The sequence below is a fragment of the Mesoplodon densirostris genome, chromosome 19 (genome assembly GCF_025265405.1).
Source record: "Mesoplodon densirostris isolate mMesDen1 chromosome 19, mMesDen1 primary haplotype, whole genome shotgun sequence".
Classification (NCBI taxonomy): domain Eukaryota; kingdom Metazoa; phylum Chordata; class Mammalia; order Artiodactyla; family Ziphiidae; genus Mesoplodon; species Mesoplodon densirostris.
This window is the reverse complement of record NC_082679.1, coordinates 2,523,501-2,541,896: the sequence shown is the minus strand read 5'-3', so window position 1 is coordinate 2,541,896 and position 18,396 is coordinate 2,523,501. Positions and strand designations below refer to the sequence as shown.

The 18,396-nt window shown below is 42.8% G+C and overlaps 1 protein-coding gene across 10 annotated transcripts in view; it reads right to left on the bottom strand.

The window, feature by feature from the left end:
• The window catches only part of ZNF470 (zinc finger protein 470), a 36,577-nt gene that overhangs the window by 3,137 nt on the left and 15,044 nt on the right, over positions 1-18,396 (bottom strand). For 2 of the 10 annotated variants that reach the window (XM_060084314.1, XM_060084321.1), the window contains exons 1-6: positions 9,801-10,025; positions 9,277-9,551; positions 8,735-8,926; positions 7,286-7,377; positions 2,212-2,338; positions 1,942-2,037 (exon numbers count right to left, since the gene is read on the bottom strand). In XM_060084314.1, coding sequence (XP_059940297.1) covers positions 1,942-2,037; positions 2,212-2,338; positions 7,286-7,345 — 283 coding nt within the window. In that variant the 5' untranslated portion in view covers positions 7,346-7,377; positions 8,735-8,926; positions 9,277-9,551; positions 9,801-10,025. Of the gene's footprint in view, positions 1-1,941; positions 2,038-2,211; positions 2,339-7,285; positions 7,378-8,734; positions 8,927-9,276; positions 9,555-9,800; positions 17,879-18,396 lie in introns of those variants that run through there. The other 8 variants (XM_060084312.1, XM_060084313.1, XM_060084315.1 and 5 more) reach the window with 7 other exon arrangements.

The window sequence follows — 18,396 nt, the reverse complement described above, 5'->3', positions numbered from 1 at the left end:
TTTTCTTGGGGGAGGCAGTTCTTAGATGACTTTCAACATTTCTTCAATGGTAACCAGTCTGTTTAAATTTTCTATCTCTGGTGTCAGTTGTGGTTATTATATTTTTGTAAAGTATCATCCATTTCATCCAGGTTTTCAAATTATTTACAGGGACTTGCATTCCAAAAATAGATCCGTATGATTCTCTTACGTACTTAGGCATCAGTGGTCATTTACCATTATTTCTTTTCTTGTATTTTCTTTCATTTGTCTGGATAGTTTATATATTTTATTGGTTTTCTAAAGAAGCCTATGTTGGATTTATTTTCATTAGATCTACTGTTTTCTGATTCATTTATTCCTACTTTTATCTCTAGCAGTATAAATCACTATATATAACTTATTTCAGTTTCCCTGAGATTCATTTTGTTCTTTTTCTAATATCTTGAATTGGATGCTTAATTCCTTTTTTTTTATTATTTATTAATGTACACCATTAGGGCTATAAGTGACCTATCAATGTCCACTTCTTAAAACTTTGAGAACTGAAAGCAGGAAAAGGCCACACTACAGGCCACAGAATAAACTAACCTTCTCACTTGAAGCTCATTTCCCTGCAATATATGTCTATAGGCTATTATCTGGCTTTCTAAACCAGAAAAATGGCTTTCAAGCATGACAGGGAAAAAAATTAATAAACTGAAGAAAATAACCTGAGTCAAAAATCCCAATAGGTAGAGTAAAAGTGGGAAGACGATGGACAAAGAGAGAGGTAGTAACATTAGTGGGCTAATTTCTTCATCTTTCATATCGGTATCAAAAGACAATGTTTTGAATCTCAAGTGGATGAATTTTAAAATACAAATTTAAAAATAGATGAAGTCATAAAGTTAACAAGTTGTAGAACTAGAACCTTTCCAACTGAAGGGGGAAAAAAGACATAAACAAAAAGAAACAACAACAATAAAAAATAAACACCAAAGAGAAAAATAATTAAAAGCAGAGAGAACATAGCTATAATACTTGTTAACTTGGTAAGTCACATTTTAAAGAAAGGAAAATACTTAAACAAGTTTGAAAAACTAAACACAAATCTGTCTAAAGAACTCAGAAATGTTTAAAGTCAGGGATGATTACAACAATACAGTGCTTGAGCAGAACTAGGTAAACAGCAATGAAACATAACAGAGTTCAGAAACAGACTGTGGTATTTATAGGAAATCACTAAAGGTAAAGGTGGTATGTCATACCAGTGGGGAAGAAAAGATCCACTTAAAAAAATAGTGTCAGAGGGACTTCCCACGTGGTCCAGTGTTAAAGAATCCACCTTACAACGCAGGGGACGTGGGTTCAATCCCTGATCAGGGAACTAAGATCCCACATGCCACAGGGCAACGAAGCCCACGCGCTACAACTACTGAGCTCACGCACCTCAACTAGAGAGCCTATGTGCCACAAACTACAGGGCCCACGTGTTCTGGAGCCCGCGCGCCACAACTACGGAGGCCACGCACCCTGGAGCTTGCGTGCCACAACTAGAGAGAGAAAACCCACACGCCACAGCTAGAGAGAAGCCCGCATGCCACAACAAAAGATCCTGCATGCCTCAACGAAGATCCCACTTGCTAGAAGCGCCTGCGTGCTGCAAACTGCAGAGCCCATGTGCCCTGGAGCCTGCGCGCCACAACTAGAGAGAGAAAACCTGCATGTCACAACTAGAAAGAAGCCTGCGAGCCAGAAGGAAATATCCTGCATGCCTCAGCAAAGATCCTGCATGCTGCAACTAAGACCTGATGCAGCCCAAAATAAATAAATAAATGATAAATAAAATCTTTAAAAAACATAGTGTTAGAACAAGAAATTTCAATTTGGGAAGGACTTTGAGAGGTATTTTCCAGCAAATATTAGAGGGAAGAAACACCTTTAGGATAGTTTTCCCAACTCTAGTTATCCTGCATTTACCTGGGGGCAGCCCTCTTGTTATCTCTCCTTTCATCATCCAGGGCTCTTTATCCTGCTCCAATAAGGAGATCACATCTGGTTTAGAAATGCAAAGACCTGCATATAAGAGGAAATAAGAAAATTAGCTATGCTGTGAATATTCCAGAGCTATGACAGTCTAAATGGTACTGAGAGAAGAGAAACATTGTAGGAAAATGCTGATAAAGTCATGAAAGGCTACTGAAGTGGAAAGACTCCTAGGGGAAGGTGGAAGGAGGAATATACTCTTACCCAATGAAGCCAGGTTCCTATAGTTCTCTAACATCACCTTCTTATACAAAGTCCTTTGAGCAAGATTCAGCCATTCCCACTCATCTTGGGAGAAGTCTATGGCTATATCCGTGAAAGACACTGAATCCTGAAACGACACAAATATAATCTTGCTCAATCAGTGTTCATGCCCTGACTTAGCTGGCCTTAGGGTAAAGAGTTACGCTGTTCACATTTGGGAAAAAAAAAAATTGTGAGTAACTGCCGTGGGAGGATCTAAATGATCAAGGTCAGGTAGTTATTTACTGAAAAATTTTCTGCCTATATTTATATATATTAATAAAAAGAAAAAATATGAGTGATAACTCTCTGTTCTTGAAGCATTTTATGGTGTGAGAAGACATTCTCAAATAAAAAAGTGTTGACTGCATTCAAAACAGAATATCATCAAGCACTAAATTATTTTATCTATGTTAGGAGTTAGCTCACTTTCTACGTGGAAAAACTAAAGAGCTCTGGGACTGCAACAGAAAGTTTCAAGGAATGATGCTGACCTGATGAGTATGACTTCAATCTCCACAATATATTCTAAGAAATCTTAGTGTTCTCAAGATATTAAGAGGTATGCCTAAAAAGAATGAAAGAAAAAAATGCCCAGCACTATTATTTTGTTTTGAAAAACAAATATGTTTAGGTTAGGAGAGAACTCATTTGGCAAGTTATTTTTTGATAATCTGCTGAGAAGTATCAGGAGATGATATGAGGTAAGCACATGACAGGTAACCTGTGTTTTGTTACATGGGCTGAATTTCTAACCAACCAGGAAGTGAGGCCAGTTCTATGGCTGATGGCAGATGTTTCATTTCTTCCTTTTTTTTTTTTTTTTGTGATTTCACTTATACCAACATCTAAGAATGAGTTTTAAATAAAACCAGAGAAAAAGGTTAGATTATTATTCCAAAGAATTCAGACTCTGTCACTTACTAGCTGGGTGATCTTTGCCAAGTCAATTAACTTCTGTGTGCTTCAAGATTTCCCTCCTAGGGCCTCCCTGGTGGCGCAAGTGGTTGGGAGTCCGCCTGCCGATGCAGGGGATACGGGTTCGTGCCCCGGTCTGGGAGGATCCCATGTGCCGCGGAGCGGCTGGGCCCGTGAGCCATGGCCGCTGAGCCTGCGCGTCCGGAGCCTGCGCGTCCGGAGCCTGTGCTCCGCGGCGGGGGAGGCCACAACAGTGAGAGGCCCGCATACCGCAAAAAAAAAAAAAAAAAAAAAAGATTTCCCTCCTAAAAAAGTGGTAATAATTTTAGTACCTACCTCATGGTAGCACTGTGAGAATTAAATGAAGTAACAGGCACAGCACCTAAGTACTCAAGAATTTTTACCTATGATAATTATGAAGGAGAGATGGGAAAGAAAGAAGAGCAGGAGGCCAGGAAGAGGTGAAACATTTGGTTTAGTATTTCAATAAACGTTTTACCTATATTTTATTTTACTAATTTCAGTAAGCTATAGTAGTTAAGAACATGGTCTCTGAAGCCAGATCACCTATGTTCAAATCCTGTCCGGCTCAGCAAACCTAAGCTATTAGTTTTGGTTTCAACTGTCGAAGATACTTTAAATGCTTCAAAAGAACAGTCTATTGCATTTACATATAAATATTCACCATTTTTGTTGCACTTCCTTCATTCCTAATGTTACAAATTCCCTTCTGATATAATTTCTACTGGAAGAACTTCCTTTTGTAATTCTTTAAAAAATCTGTCTATGAATTTTCTTAGTGTTCATTCACAAGAGAAACTATTTCACCTCCTTGAAGGCTATTTTTACTGGACACAGAATTCTGGGTTGACAGTTCTTTTCTTTGAGCACTTTAAAAAAGTTGTTCTACTTTTCTGACTTCCATGGTTTCTGATGAGAAATCCACAGTTATCCAAATCACTGCTGTCCTGTATGTTAAGCACTGTTTTTCTCTGGCTGCTTTTGAAGTTTTTTTCCCTTGTCTTTAGTTTCAGCAGTCTGATTATGACATTTCTGGGTAGGGATTTCTCTGGGTTCATCACATTGGAGTTTGATGAGCTTTACAGACCCACAGGTTTATGTCTTTCACTAAAGTTGGTAATTTTTCAGCCATTATTTCTTCAAATATTTTTTCTACCTTCATTTTCTCCTCTTTCTGGGGGGATGTCAATGATAGAAATGTTAAACATTTTGCTATTTTCTTATAGGACCCTGAGGCTTTGTTCAGTCTTTTTTCTTGCTATCTTTCAGATTAGATAGTTTCTGTTTATCCTCAAGTTCACTAACTCTCTCCTCTGTCATCTCCATTGTGCCACTAGTCCATCCAGTGAGCTTATTTTGGTTACTATATGTTTCATTTCTTGTTCATATTTTCTATTACTTTGCTGAGACTGTCTTTCCACTAGTTTCAAGAACGTTCAACCTTACTTGTTGGAGCACTTTTATCACAGCTGCTTTAAAGTCTTTATCAGAGAACTCCAACATCGGTGTCACATCAACGTTGGTATCCGGTGGTGGCCTTTTCCCCTACGAATTGAAATTTTCCTAGTTTTTCATTAGCTGAGTAATTTTGGATTATATTTCTGACATTCTGGATATTATGAGACTCTACGTCTTGTTTAAATTCTATGGAGAATGTTGGCTGATATTTTGTTCAGGCTGCAAGTTCTAACCAGCCTTCTGTGGGTGGTGGTTTCAACAGCAGTTCCATTTTCAACCCTGGGCAGTGATATTCACCTTTGTCCTACTTATGCACCAGTGGCCAGCCTGGTCTAAGGCCAGCCTGAGACCTTAGTTCATTCTCATAGATTACGGTATGCTCTTCAGGGTCAGATACATACACGAGCAGCTCAGAGTGAGCTGCTTAGGAGATCATAAACAACTTGATGTGGGTGACTTCCTCCCTCTCTGGGATCTCTCCAGTACTTTGTTTCCCAGGGGGCTCCCCTTTTTCATTCTCTGGCCAGATAACTGGGCCGTATTTATTCCATTCCATTGTGCACTTACCACTTTAAAAGGGAGATTTCTGTTCCCCTCCCCCTCATTCTGAGCATTAGATCCCTTTCCCACTTCTTGAGTCTAAACTAGAAAGTTTCTCCTGCAGTTCTTTCTATCCACGCCAATGCCTACTTCTGAGTTCTGTGCTTGTTGAATCCATGTTAAGAGATACTGGGAGGAAAAAAAAAGGTAATCACACTGCAGGTTTGGTGGGACTTCACATTTTGGGCTTCTTTCCCAATCTGCCTGCTATGTACTGTTTAGAGACTTCAAATTGCTTCGTCATGCATTCTGGAGCATGCATGCTTCATGCATGCATGCATCCCAGCTTTCAGTGGGAAAGACAGGTGGAGCATGCTTAGTCCATTACCCAGAACTAGGACTCTCCCAAATTCAGTGCAAAATGTTATTATTTTTAAAATATTCCACTGGAAATATAAACATTACAGATGTTCAGTGCTTCTTGTGCATTAAACATCATATTGTAGTTCTTCAGTAGCACATATAGCTAGTGCTTATTATGTGCCAAGTACTTTTCTAAACACTTAAAATATACTGACTCATTAATACTCACAACAGTCCTATAAATTAGGTACTATTATTATTCCCATTTGACAGTTGAGTGAACTGAAATTAAGGTGATATGTCTAGTATATGGTGGAGCTAGAATTTGTACCCAGGCAGTTTGGTTCCAGAGTCCTTGTTACTAACCTTTATACCATACTCCGGCACTCTTAAAATATATTCTTCTGACCAATAACAATAATGCTTTTGCTTAAAATGTATATATGCTCTAAGAAACAAGTTTCATCGGTAGTACATGTTCTGTAGCATTAAATCTGTTTTTTTTTTAAAGAAGGTATTTTGCTTTAAGTTGCTTATTGTGTCTTTGATGTAAAATAAAACAATTTTAATATTCTAAGTTGTTTTCATTTGATTAGATTTTAAAATTTATGTACCAATTTTTAGTTTTATAATAATTAAGTTGCTGGTGACACTTGTTCAGTAGTTTAATCAGAACATGAATTATAGTTCTTAAGGTTCTAATGAGTCAATAAGATATTTTACTATTAAAAACATTCTGGAGTAAAGTAAGTGTGAGAAACTCTCATCTGCAAGAAATGAAAAATTAGGAATTCAGTCCAAAGAAATCAGAGATGAGGGCAAGAATTCAAATACAAGGATGATAACTGCAACGCTCTCTATTAAATAGTAAAATATTGGCAACGCTTTACCTATGGGACAACAAAGGGCTGATTAAACAGATTATGGTATTCATCCTAGAAAGAAAAAAGGATGTAGTACATTCCCTGGCATTTTAAGACACTATGGCGCCTGTCAAGTAGGGAGGGGAAATCTTTGTTTACTCTGGCAAAAATGTCACCCATCTCACCTGCGCCTGCAGATCTCCTCCACTTCCTTCAATATGCGACTCAGAAATCCCTTCCTCTGTGACTCAAGCCCTCCCAACGCCTCCTCCATCCAACAATGAGTAACACTGTGCAGGATTTCTCACGAAGGTGGCAAAAAGGAGCTAAAATAAGCAGATTTCCTTCTGCCAGATTGTGGTCTATCACAGAGCTTCATCGGTACAGATGCAGGGGCACCTTTTTGTAATTCACCCAAAGGCACTCATTCGGGCTATTAATGGCCCTTCCCCTCCACTCCACAGGAAGTCCACTCTCCACCTGCAGCACTGATCACACTGTAAAAATAAATGTTTGCTACCTTTTCGTTTCTCCAACAGATAGTAAGCTCTCTGAGAGCAAGGATGGGGGTTTAGGGACTAGGCAGATCGTGGCTCTCAAGTCTCCTCTAAGGACTGTATTTCTGTATTGTCAGATACCTATGAAAAAAATGAGTACAAGGGAAGGGCTCACAGTGGCTCATTTCTTGAGTGAAGAATAAACATTGACTAGGAAAAAGAGGAAGTTCTGTAAGAGTGTATTGGGCTGTTTGAAGCTACCTATAGCCCCATTACTCGTCAGAAAGAGAGGAAACAGGAGCCAGGCCCCAAAGTGGGACAATTTTCAGAAGGAAACAAACATTACCAAATCCTGAAATGCAAGGGAATACTAACCAGGGACATGGCTTTAAGAAGTTCAATTCCCATCACCTTCTCCTTTTCCTGGCTCCTCATGTGGAGAAGGGTTTCATCCTGAGAGGGCACAGCTGGGAGGAAGAGAAAGGAACGGTGAGAGACTCTAGGAACGGTGAGTAGCTCAAATAATCACAACCTAGAAACTTTTCCCTTCAGATCCCTCTGTTCTCACTCCCTTATTCCTACTCCACCCTCCGCTCACAGTCCGGGCACTCCCTGGGAAACCTATAATCTACAGCTGGGGTTCTGCTCTGCTCTGGATTTTCAGGCTGAGGACAATCTCTTGCTCAAAGCCACCCATTCATTAACAACAGAGATGTATTAGGCGTGCTGCATATAGTCATACTCTGATGTGACCTTCACGACCTTCAGTGAAATAGGGAATACCGTCACTGTTTCACACGTGAAAGCTCTGGGAAGTGAAGTCTTTTGCGCAAGTCACACAGCTTGTAAATAATGGAGCCCAGTCATCAACCTGTCTGCGTGACTCTACCAACCAAGTTATATGCTCAAGCAGACACCAGAATATAACAGAAAAAACACCTCATGTGCAACTAACTACTCAGGACTTATAAAGAGTCTATGAGACTTGAGAAAAGCCATCTTCCCCAGAAAAAGGTATTACCTCTGTTACAACAGAGTCCATGTGGCTTACAGATAGCTGGACCAAAAAACTGTCAGGAGACCCAGGCTCTCCTCTCGCTTTCTGGCAAACTATAGCTCTGAAGTCCCTGGCCACCTCACCCCACCCCCAGCCCTCCAGCCGTTTCTTAAATCAGGAAGAGGATAAAAATACCTGACTTAATTCTGGTTTCTTTCCACTAAACTCCACTGCTGTTTCAAAGCATTATTATAATGATGAATCTAAGAATGATTACGGAGCACTAGTTACTATGTGACAGGGACTACACGAAGTGCTTTACAGGTATGAGCTCACTTAATCCTTATAACAGTCCTATGAGGTATAGAATATCATCTTCATTTTACATAACAGAAACTGGGTCAGAAAGTTTAAGGGAAAAAAACTTGCTCAGTGGAGGTCTTGGGATCTGAACTCTTAGGGTCAGCTTCTTAAACTGTCAAAAGTGGTTAAGAATACCCACTTCAAGGGGATTACATGAGGGCCAGTACAGAGGGGGACTCTGGAGTCAGCCTGCCCTGGATGTGAATCCTGGCTCCTCCACTTACTAGTGATTCTTTGTCCTCTCTATGCGTCAGTGTCCTCATCTATAAAAAGGAGGTAAGATAGTTTCTACCTCATAATGTTGTGAGGTTTGGTGTTAACATACCCAGAAGGTCTTAGAACTGTGTCTGGGCCACAGTAAGCACTCAGTAAACATTACCTATCGTTACTGCATGCAGTAAAACAAGCAAAGAACAACAGGGCTATGAGCAGTGCTTCTTTCCCTTCTCTCTCGCTTTACTCACCTGGCTGGGGGCGGGAGGCCGGGTAGAGGGAAACAGAGAAGTGTGAGATGGAAATGGGGGAGTATTTTTGTTCACCTACTAAAAGGTGACTAAGCCATGGAAAGGCTGGGATCCCTCAGCACTTCCAGACGAAGCTGTGAATCTCGCCTTCCTCCCAAGTCGCATCCCACAGTGATAATGTAGGACAGGACTCTAAAAGGTTAAAAAATAAAAATATTAAATACTGAGGTCCTCCTTGGACAGCAGCACAGCACTCAGAGGTAATGTTCTAATGGGGAATGCTCTCTCCCCTGGGTCCTTGGAGACACGCAGACAGACCTGGAAGGGGAATGTCTGGTTAGGAGACTCTGGGCAAGTCAAGACCCCTCCTTGAATTCAGCTCCACACTCTGGCCCGAGATGACCGTCCAAATCTTTGGACTTCTGGGTCCCCCAGACCCTGAGGCCAGGGACGTCCTCCTCCAGCACTTGGGCCCAGGAACAGCACCCCCAAACCTCAAGTTTCACTCCTGCAGCCGTACCGAGGCCCTCTGCCACTCTTACCTCCACACTTAGTCCCGTGGACGTGTGTAGTGTCCCTGCTTCCACACCCTCCAGGCGGGGCAGGCAGGAAATGCTTCAGCCCCACCGGCCCGACCAGGCGCCTTCCCAGGACTCCAGGGCTTTGGGCCACACTGGGTTCTTGGTGGTGGAGTCAGGGTGTGTGGGGGGCTGGGGTGTGGGGGGGTGTGTCGGGGGGTGGCCTCCTCCGGAGGCGTTTCCAGTTCTCAGCCACGTAAAATCCTTCATTCGTCCCAATACACGCCGTCGCTCACATGCTGCTGGGACGTGCAAGGTGCACAAAAGACACGCGCAGAAACACGGGCCCCAGTCACACACTTGCCTCCTCTGCGCCCCACCAGTCACATCTCACACCCGCACACACTCTCCCCCCCATTCACACACGTACCTGCCTCCTCCTCCCGGTCACACACACGCACACACACCACGCGCTGACGGTCACAGTCGCCAAATTACGAGCGCACGCTCACGACCCCGCCGCCCCGCATGCAGACCAGGACGCTGACCTCTCGGCGCCTCCCCGCGCCCGGCTCAGCCGCTGCCGCCGCCCCACTCAGACTTCCTCCTCAAAACCGGCCAGACTCGCTCACGTCCGGGTTTCAAGTCCTCGTCGGAAGTGGGCGCGTCCTCCCAGCGCAAGGGCCCTTGGGAAACGTAGTGCAGACAGGGGTGGCGGTGGCTTTCTGAAATCTGAGGACTAGGCTGCTAGGCAGGGTTCCTCCCCGCGGCCTGGTGATCACTGCCCTCTGTCCCCTATTGGTGCCTCCTGGTCCGGAACAGAGCTACCTAGAAGCCTTTTAGCTTCCGGGTCCCAGAAGTTTTGGCGGCCTCCATGAAAGAAGCCGAGTCCCGGGGACTTCTGGGAGCCGTCGCCGGGCTCGGAGTGCGCAGGCGCAGCTGTCAGGCACTGAAAGCCGAGACCCGAGTAGCAGCTCACCCGCGCCTCCGCCGAAGGTAGGCGGGGTCGCAAGAACGTGGAGCGCGCAGGCGCCTTGAGCAAGGGGAAAAGCCAGGGAAGTGGGCGGAGCTTAGGAGAGGCGGGTCTAGGGGCGGAGCCTTCGGGATAGAAGAGCGGAGATTTGGATTTTGCCTGGTGCTTTGTGCGCTTGCGGGTGTGTGTGTGTGCGCGCTCTGGGGTTTAGGGGAGGCAGATAACTTATTTCCAAAGGTCTACAGAGCAAGAGGAACTGTACTTAAGAAACGACGTCTTATGAGCCTCAACAGCATCTGTACTTAATTTACATGACAAGATTCTTGACTTTGAGCTGATGCTATAATGAGATGCGATTTGGGGAGGGGCCTTGGAAGCCGGTGATTGTTTTGTATGCCGAAGGGAAATGAGTCACCAGGGGCCGGAGGGCAGACTGTGGTAGGCATCCATTAAGGTGGCTCCCAAATGATCCCCGCCTCCTGCTATTCATAACCTCATGTAATCCTCTCCCCTTGGAAGTGAGCTGGACCTAGTGACCCACTTTTAATTAACCAAGTACAAAGATGAGGGGATGCCACTTGTAATATTAGGTTACATAAAGGCTTCGGCTTCCACCTTGGGTACCCTTCTCTTGCCTGCTCACTTACAAGGAAGCCAGCTGCCATGTTGTGAGCTGCCCATGTGGAAAGGAATGGATGTGTCCAGCCAAAGGCCAGCAAGGACCCGAGGCCAGCCAACAGTTTTAATGAGTGACTTTGGAAGATGATTCTCCTCCCATAAAGCCTTCAGATGACTGCTGTCTTGTTGAGAGACCCCAGGAGCCAGAGGCACCCAGCTGAGCCATGCCTGGATTCCTTACCCAAAGAAGTTGTAAGATGACAAATGTATGTTTGTTTTAAGCCACTAAGCTTTAGCGTAGTTTGTTACACAACAGCTAATGAACATACTATCACAGCCTTTACTCTGTGATTCAGTGAGTTAAAATAGGGATTCTATCAGTAGTCAAAGATACCACATCGATAGAACTACAGCAGCTGCTATCACAATTAAAACTCAAGTGTCATTACCTGCACGTATATGTTTGTTTTTCACTTACGTAATAATCCACTGCTGTTGCTCCTGAGTGACTGATGGCTTTCCTCCAAATAGCGGATTAGCGGCCCAGAGTTCTTCCATCTTGCAGTTTTGCCATTCCATACAATTGAGATTCTTCTTCCAGCTGGGTGGTACATCCTCTTCTTAATAACCAAGCCCTGAGTGACACACGTTTCCTATTCAAACCACAGCCAGAACTGGAAGCAATAGTGGCTGAGTAATGCAGGATGTGCCTCGGCAGTCACATTCCGGAATCGATTTTCAGGCAACAGAAAGGGAAGCACAAACTTTGGGCAGTTGTCTAATCAGATCATAGGTATCATTAACAAATGCTACATACCCAGGACCTTGGAAAATAACCATATGGGTTTGTGGTCATTGTACCTGCTACAAGCTACACTACATAAGAATTCCCCCATGAGCCCTCACTCTGCACAAATACGTCGTTCAGGAATTCCAGCGGAAATGTTCATAGAGACTGATTACAATCTTTCAAGGAGACTCAGTCTCCTTTCTGTTGACTCAAGTCGATGTGGGACTTGGATGCCGTGCCATGGAGTGCTTCTAACTAAAACAAGACCCTAGTGCAGTTTCAACCTTGGGGATCAATAAGGTAAAAATGTCAGATATCAGAACATTCTTAGGATTTCTGTGTTTATTGTGACCATTTCGTTTTATTCTCATGATTAACTGTTGCGTCTTATACTCCAGCTACTGCACATGCCCTAGTTCAGTGCACTTTCCAAATGTAATCACTGTCATGAGAAATCCCAGTACCTAAAGGAGACAGGAGATTTTTAATATGCTGGTACTTCATGTCAAAAGAACATAGAAAAGCTACTAGACCCTGACAGGGGAACTTTCAAAAGGTAAGTCAGGGGTAGGGACATAAATGATCCAATCCAGCACTATAAACTCTTGAATTCTTTCAAGTCCTTATATATTATGCAATGTAAATTCTAACCCTCAAAGTGACGTTTCCAAAAATGTGTCCTAGATTTTTGATATAATAAAGGATATTAAGTATTTCTGGATGACATGAGTCTCCTCCCCGTCTGCATTTCAAGACTAGAAAAGCAGACTCAAGAGTTTTGTCATGGATGTATGGCAAAGAGAATGAGTAGGCAGGTTTCTTAAGGTATGAGAGTCAGAAGTTTTCTAAGATGCTTGAATCTTTCGTGATAGCCCCATTCCAGTTACATGGATTCAAGTCTTTCCCAACACTTCACTTTCATTGAAGAGAAGTGGCGAGGTTGGGAATTCAGTAAGTATCATAGCTCAGCAAACACTTGGATCTTCTGTTGCACTTGGCTTTCAGGATTTGCCAGTCCCGTGGTTAGAAGCAGTTAAGAAGACTCCCAACACAGTCATAGATCTGACTTCAATGCCTTTCTTAAGGTCAGAATTTCAAGTGGCCTTTCACTTTTAATTATCTAATTTCATCGTAAACAAGCACCACACTTACTTTTGGAGCTAGCATTGCTCACCACCTTTAGTTTTTGGTAAGAGCTATCCAGCCCCTTGTGTGCAGTGGGCTTATGATCCTGCTACATCATGACTATCCTTTCCTAACACAACACAGGATTACAAGCTTCTCTTTTAACCTATCTCTTTCAATCAGCCCTTAATATTCTGCTTCTCTGTAGTCTGAGAATCATCCTCTAGTACCAATTTCTATATGAGAATAAAAGATGACTCCAGCTTAGAAGTTAAATATTGAAAGGATACCAGATACCTTGAAGATTTAAAGAACCGAACAAAACTAGGATGTGAGGATGCAGGAATCATTTTAATGGATCAGACAGGTAGAGATGCAGAAATCTTTAGGCTGCTGCCAAAGGATGACTCAATTCCACCTATTTGCAGTCCAGGAGTGATGTTCCATATCTTTATAATAGCTGTTACAACAAGTGGCCCAACCAATCAAAAGGAATACTGACTAAAAGAAAACATCCCTTATGGCCCATACATAAAGCCTAGTATTTGCCCCGTGTCTCTGGTCAAAATACAAAGAATTAAAAACCTGACTGGCTTAATTAGAGCCATGTGTGACTGGCAGTCCAACAGAACAATACAGAATGAAGGCAAAGTGCCAACAAAGAGTTAGGAAAAGCATGTGTTAAAGACAAAAACAGATTTCAACATATATACTGAAAAAATATATATATATAGACACACACACACATATACACGCACATATATTCAATATTAATTTTGATTCTATGACTACAAGATTATTTTACACATAAAGTTCTGCAAATCACATATTGCATTTAATATATTGTGGACAGACAATACTCCATAGGAGCACATGTAGAGCTTAATCTCTTTTTCTAACTGGACAATACTGTATTGAATAATCACAATTTAATCAATCTGCTTGGCAGGATACTGAAATCCTATTTGTTGTGATTAAAAAGATTTTGCAATCAACATTTGTATCTATATATTTATTCCACTGGGATGAAACTCCTAGATCTAGAATTACTGTTTCAAAAGGAATGCATATTTATAGTGTGGATAGGTCATGCCATATTGCCACCCCAAACAGGAGGAGACAAATCTACACTGGTAATGATGAACAGCCTCCTGTTTTCCCACAATAACTAGTATGGGAAATTAACTGCAGTTTAGATTTTAATCCATCTGCGAGTCAAGAAGATTCGTTTTAAATCTGTAATTTTCTGAGCAACGAGGTTAAGAACCTAACAAATTTTCTTTATTCGAGTTTTTCCACTGTGACACGCCTGTTGGTAAGCACTGCCTAGTTCCCCGACTGCTTTGTGTCATAGCACTGTTCTTAAATGACATATTTTTTCATTTGCATTGTATTTTCTGCCAGTTGTCTCTTACATCTTTTTTGACACCTTTCACCATATCGAACTTTATTTAAATCTTTGTATAGGCCAGCTTACTCTCTTCATGTCTTCCAGGGCTCCATGTCCTACTCAGTAAAGCCTTCCTCCTTTCTGTGTTCGCCTCTAACATATTATTTCATAATTAGAGCCGATAAATACAACTGTATTATATTTCTCTGTAAGGTCTAGGTATGCTCCTCTTTTTGGAGAGTGGATAATCAATTGTTACAACATCATTTCCCCAATAATGAAACACTAATCTTATTATATACCAAAACATTTTTTCAATGATTTTTTTTTTTTTCTGGCCGCACCACGTGGCATGCGGGACGTTAGCTCCCCCACCAGGGATCGAACCTGCACCCCCTGCGGTGGAAGCACAGAGTCCTAACCACTGGACCGCCAGGGAAGTCCCACCAAAACATTTTTTAAATGTCCTGCTATGTTTGACAAATCATCTTTCCTTGTGTGGTTTTCAACTGTCAGAGCAAACATATCCTACTGGGACTCCGTTGGGAGTGACAATTTACAAACATTTTAACGGTATTACTTCATCTAGAAAAATGTAGTATTTCTTTTTATTGACATTTCCTATTGTTCAACAGTTTAATAACATTCTCACCTCTATTCATAAGTTCCTTTATAGTTTTTCTTGCTTTTGATGGGAGAGTTGTATTATCCTCATAGAATTAATTAGAACCTTTTGTGTATTTTTCTCTGCACTGGAGCAGGAGTCGGCACGCTTTCTCTGCACAAGGACAGAGAGTAAATATTGGAAGTTTTGCAGGCAATACTGTCTCTGTTGCAGCTACTCAGGTCTGCTATTGTAGAGTGAAAGCAGCCCTAGGCAGTATGTAAACCCATGAGCATGGCTGTGAGCCAATAAGACTTTATTTACAGACACTGAAATTTAAATTTCATATAATTTTCATGTTGTCTTAAGCTATTATTCTTTTCACTTGTTCCTCCACTAAAATAATTTTAAAAAATCAGATCATGGGCCATACAAAACAGTCACTGAGGCTCTGGCCAGGAGTCATAGTCAAGATTAGTCCTGCCTCAAGGTTAGTGGTTCTTTGAAACTTTAATGGAATTCACGCATAAGCCCAGGTGACTTTTTTCTTTTCTTTTTTTTTCTGTACGCGGGCCTCTCACTGCTGTGGCCTCTCCCGTTGTGGAGCACAGGCTCCGGACGCGCAGGCTCAGCGGCCATGGCTCACGGGCCCAGCCGCTCCGCGGCATGTGGGATCTTCCCGGACCGGGGCACGAACCCGTGTCCCCTGCATCGGCAGGCAGACTCTCAAGCACTGCGCCACCAGGGAAGCCCTACCCAGGTGACTTTAAATGATCAAATCTTGCCAAATTTTCTAATACATGTCAGAAGGTTTAACTGTACGCAGGTGAGCCTTGTCTTCTCCTCTGATTGTTTCAGTTCTTTTCTTCCAGGTGGCCTCCTCAGCCATGTTCTCTACACACTTTCTAAGACTGTTGTGAGATGTAATTTTCTCACCAACAAGGTCACAGCACCTTACACTTTATGCAGATAAATGAAAAGCTATAATACTAACTCAACATTATGGAATCAAGTTTTAAACCAGAGCAGGCAAAGCCTCACTGACTGTCTTGAAACGCCTGTTTCTGATCTAATGTCTGGCTTCTCTTAGCTTCATTCTATGCATCATTTTCAGTTGCCTATGGTAACTTTTCAATGTCTGAAAACAATGTTTTTAAAAGAGCTAACATTACTGAACGCTTAGTATGGACCAGCCATTGTGCTACACACATCTTATGCATTAATCAATATGAAGGATCTCAACGTAGGTATTTACATGAGGAGTAAATGAATTCTATTTTCACTTAAAACAAACATCTTCACGTTCTAACTGCAAAAACGTGAAGAACAAACTTGTACAGGACAAGAACAGAATAGACAGAAAGGAGAGAGAGAACAGGTTTTAAGCTGCTGGAGTGGTCTGAGTCACAATGTCTCGGGACTATAGTGATGGGAGTGAGGGTGGATTCCAGAGACACCTGGGTAACAGATCCACAGGATTTGACGTAGCAGGTAAAGAGGGGCGTGCCGGTGGCTCTCCAGTGTGGATTCTCTGATGTGCAAAGTGTGTGCTCTGCCTGAAGACTTTTCTGCTTCTCTTATGGTTGTGGGGTCTCTCTCCTGTGTGCACTCTTTTGTGCTGATTGAGGTGTCCGATTTGGATGAAGGTTTTCCTGCATTCCTTGCATTCATACGGTTTCTTTCCAGAGTGAATCCTCTGATGGACGCTAAGGGACTGCCGATGGCTGAAGGCTTTGCCACACACGCTACATTCGTAAGGTTTCTCCCCAGTGTGACTTCTGCGATGACAGATGAGGGACGACTTTGTCTTGAAGGCCTTCCCACATTCAATACATTCGTAGGGCCTTTGGCCAGTGTGAAGCCTCTGGTGCTGAGTGCAGGAGGAGTTGTCGCCAAAGGCCTTCCCACATTCCATGCACTTATAGGGTTTCTCTCCCGTGTGAACTCGCTGGTGTTGAATAAGGTGTGTGGTCTGGCTGAAGGCCTTCCCGCACTCCTTACACTCGTAGGGTTTCTCTCCTGTGTGAGTTTTCTGATGCTGCGCCAGGTGAGCCTTCTGGGTGAAAGCTTTGCTGCAGACCTTACAAGCGTAGGGCTTCTCTCCGGTATGAATTCTCTGATGGGTGGCCAGCTGGGAACTGATGCTAAAGGACTTACCACATTCCCCACATTCGAAGGGCTTCTCGCCAGTATGAATCCTCAGATGGCTAGCAAGGTGTATATTCTGCCTAAAGGCTTTCCCACATTCTTTACATGTAAAAGGCTTCTCTCCAGAATGCACCCTTTGGTGCTGAGTGAGTGAGGCATGATGGCTAAAGGCTTTTCTACACACCTCACATTCGTACGGTTTCTCTCCTGTGTGAATTCTCTGATGGACAGTCAGGGATGAGCCATACCTAAAGGCTTTGTCACACACATCACATTTGTAGGGCTTCTCTCCAGTATGAATTCTCCTGTGCTGATTGAGTCCAATGTGATCACTGAAGGCTTTCCCACAGTCGATGCAGTCAAAGGGTTTCTCCCCGGTGTGATAATACCTCCAGTGACGGATAAGGGATGTGTTCTGTATGAAGGCTTTCCCACATTCCATACATTCGTAGGGCTTCTTGCCGGTGTGACATCTCTGATGTCGGGCAAAGGATGAGCCGTCACTGAAGGCCTTTCCACATTCCTTACATTTATAGGGCTTCTCTCCAGTATGAATTCTCTGATGCACAGTGAGGGATGAGCTCTGGGTAAAGGTTTTCTTACATTCATTACATTTGAAAAGTTTTTTTCCTGCATAGATTCCTGCATGTTTTATTACCACTGAACTTGCGGGGAAAGTTTTCTTAACTGAATCACAGCGGTGAACTCTCTCTTCTGAAATGTCCAAGTGGAACCATCTTCCAGATTTGTTATACGGACACTCTCTTTCCTTAGAGAGGGTTTTGCTGTGAGTGACTGCCTCCTGCCTGAATTGTGTCTTCTGACCTGCCAGCTTCCTTTCACACAGACCCTCGGCGTCCCAGCTTCCTCTGAGAGTGGAACTCTCCAGGTTAGGGTTTGAAGTTCTGTCCGTTACCACTTCAGCCAATGGATCCTGCTTCAGAAATAACTCCTGGGTCTCACGTACAGACTGCTGGCCTGAAAGATATCAAGAAAATAAACAAGAAACAAACATTTCTTTTATCATAGGCTGGGAGAAAAGGAATCTACTAAAAGGAAAACTGTGAAGAAACTCACTAATTGGTGAATTAAACCACATAAATTGTGCACCTCTAAAACATGTGAACATGCAGCGTACAATGTATGTAAGATGACCCCAGACTGGATTCATACGGGAACCCAAGAGAGGTGAATAGAGAAAAAGTTAAATGTATGTGGAATCAGTCACACATCAGAAGCGTCAGGAGTCAGAAAAATGTTCTGCAATCACATCACCTAAAAATACAGTCTATGCCAGTCGTTCTCTCCACCCTTTCTCACCCCTGGCTATGCAGCTTTGATGCCAGGGAAGTCATCCTGTCACCAAAGTTGTTCCAAGAAGCATACCAAACACAAAAGGACAGTGTGTTCTATAACGTTCATTAAGAGGCCTGAAAGCCCAATAACTCCCCTACAACCAGAGATGGTGTTTCTGTTAACCGTATCTTGTTCGACTG